The 2,521-nt window shown below is 46.3% G+C and overlaps 1 protein-coding gene across 1 annotated transcript; it reads left to right on the plus strand.

Annotated features, from left to right (window-relative positions):
- Positions 1 to 565: 565 nt before the first annotated feature.
- On the plus strand, positions 566 to 1,169 carry Pmar_PMAR005589 (hypothetical protein; the record flags this gene model as incomplete). The annotated part of the gene is made up of 5 exons (XM_002767819.1): positions 566 to 658; positions 730 to 809; positions 854 to 917; positions 952 to 1,020; positions 1,071 to 1,169. Coding segments are annotated over 5 exons (405 nt in total), but the record flags the coding sequence as incomplete, so codon positions are not given.
- Between the last annotated feature and the right edge of the window lie 1,352 nt (positions 1,170 to 2,521).

Genomic DNA, 2,521 nt, shown 5'->3' on the forward strand with positions numbered 1-2,521 from the left:
GAATCCGTCGATGAATCATACGATTGAGATTGATCTAGTGCTCGCTCTATGGCTCGGCATCGGCAGTGTGGAGACATTCTTTGCAGTTCCTCGCATTTCTTTCGTATGCAAGCACAGCGTGAACCCTGCACGCAGACACAGAACAGGTTTGCTCTTTGCTGAGGTTACATGCGAATCTTGGTCCGAGAGGTGAACCAGAAGGGATGGGTATTTACCCCTGATCCATTGAACTTTACTCCAGAGCGACTCGCTCTGAGCGAGGAAACACCACATGCACTGATGATTCTAAAATTCATGTTATACCGAGGAACTCCCAAGATTGGCCCGAAAACATAACCAACCAGTGTGTCGCGTATGAAGGTACCCCTACGACGATCTAGGTAGTGTCTGTCGTGTTTGTTTTTAATTCTTTATTCTCTTGTAGTCGGTCTATCAGTGTACGGTATGTGGTAGGTTTACCTCTTCATAAATGAACCTGGTGTCCCCCCTGGTGTATGCCTTACTCTGCTCCTCCTGTCTGGCTCGTTCGTTGCCGGAGGACAACGCGCCACGCTTACTCGCCGATATGGTTTATCGCCAATACCAACTGGGGGATGACTTCTCCCTCATACGAAAAGACTTCGGTGGCTACAAGAACTGTGACTTCTTCCTCTGCTGGGTAGTGGTGATCCGTGGATTTAATGTGAGACTCCAGTGGATTGCTTATCACAACTTCTGTCATTTCTTCAGACTGTCCTTGGCGCGGTCAAGATAGATATCCCTGAGAAAAGCATAGGTTCTGCTGTACGAGCTGCAATCGAAGCCCACAGGTGAGTCATCGTCTTCGTGTTGGTGAAACTCTTATGTTTTACAGGCCAAAAGGGAGCCCGAAAATACCCGGCGGGATTTTCGGGTCGATAATCAAGGCGAGCCTCACAGTGTCATTTAACGCTCAACTATGTGGATTCTCAGGTTGAGGTCGCCGAAGCTTGGGTAAGGGAAGATATATCAATGAATCTTTTGGTGGACATCTTCAACCATGTGAGTCAACTATGGCTTTTAATATGACTCGAATGGCTGTCGTTTTCTAGATTACTACAAACTACGTGTACTGGGATGTCATACACATATCTGTGGACCGTGCGGATAAAGGCGCTATTGAGCTCTATGAGACACTGGGATTTATCAAGGTTATTGGTAGACATACACCTCGGTGAAACACAGGATCAGTCGTGCACTCAGATATCCCCAGGAACCAGCTCCTCGTCTACGCGCGCTATCACACACCGTAGTGGTCGCATGCTATAGTTGACCTTCTTTTTTGTTTATTTTCCTCACTCCCGGAGCGGCATTTACAGTCCGACTCCCTGTCGATGATGAGTTAGTCAAATGCTTTTGGTTGCAGTCGAAAAAATGTCAACAAGTTTTGGTCACTTGCAGAGCGAGTCGAGTTCTATAAAGTGAGAATTGACGAGCCGAGATCCGGCTTGTTCATGCCTGCAACTACTGGTCTTGTTCCTGAGCCGCTATATTGACTGACATCAATACGATCGACCTCAGTTTCATAATCGTAAACTCGTCAACTTCCAACTCGGGTCAGTTCGACATACGCACAAACTATTCCTCCTGACCCAGGAGGAACACTTTATTTCATCAAACCATACAGTACGCGAAATCAGAAGAGCCAGTTTCGTATCACTGGCATAATTGTTCACCTAGAATCTCAAGAAAGCTAAGAAAGATACTATTCTATAACGCTTATACGCTATACGGACTAACCTAAAACTTTTGAGTTAAAAGGCTCCTTATCCTAAAGGGGGGAAGATCGCAGCAAGTGAAGGTCGATCTAGCCTGGGGAACCAAACGGCTAGGCTCCATCCAAAAGAGAAGATGCCAACGAGCACTCTGGGAGGGGAATGAGGGTGAAGTGTGATTTTCATAATAAAATGGTCGGCTGGTACCTCAATTTGTGGCCCTCAAACTTGTGGTAAGAAAGATAAGAAAGATGCGATTTCGATAGACGATCGTCAAAAGGGAGGGCCCGATAGTATTGAGTACGATATGATGTATCGAGTCATTACAGCATCACGTCGTGCAGTCTCGTTTCGTACCGTCTCACATGGTAACCACGTACAATATCATATTGTACAGTGTCCACAAATACAGCGCAAATCAGTAAACTAGTAGGTCATAACATGACCGTCATACATTCATGTTTGGTATACGCGGGGTTGATTATTTCGCTCGACATGATATATCAGTAACCGTTCCGAACATGACCGTTTCGACTCAACATATCATGTATCATGATAGTAACTATATCCTGTTGAAGTTTTAGCTCAACTTAGAAGCCACGAGTTATTCCCTGCGGGTGTGTTCCTTGCCCTTCACAGTTGCGTCGTGGACCACTCGCGCTGGGTGTTATTTACTCGTCTCTCCCGGGTTGAATCACTCGCTTGAGAAACTTGTATGCTGACCCGACCTTCAACAAGTGCTCCACGATGGGTATGTTGCGCCTAGTCTCTTAGTCGCCCGTTGTCAG

This window comes from Perkinsus marinus, assembly GCF_000006405.1.
Source record: "Perkinsus marinus ATCC 50983 genomic scaffold scf_1104296969810, whole genome shotgun sequence".
In the NCBI taxonomy this organism is placed as follows: domain Eukaryota; phylum Perkinsozoa; order Perkinsida; family Perkinsidae; genus Perkinsus; species Perkinsus marinus.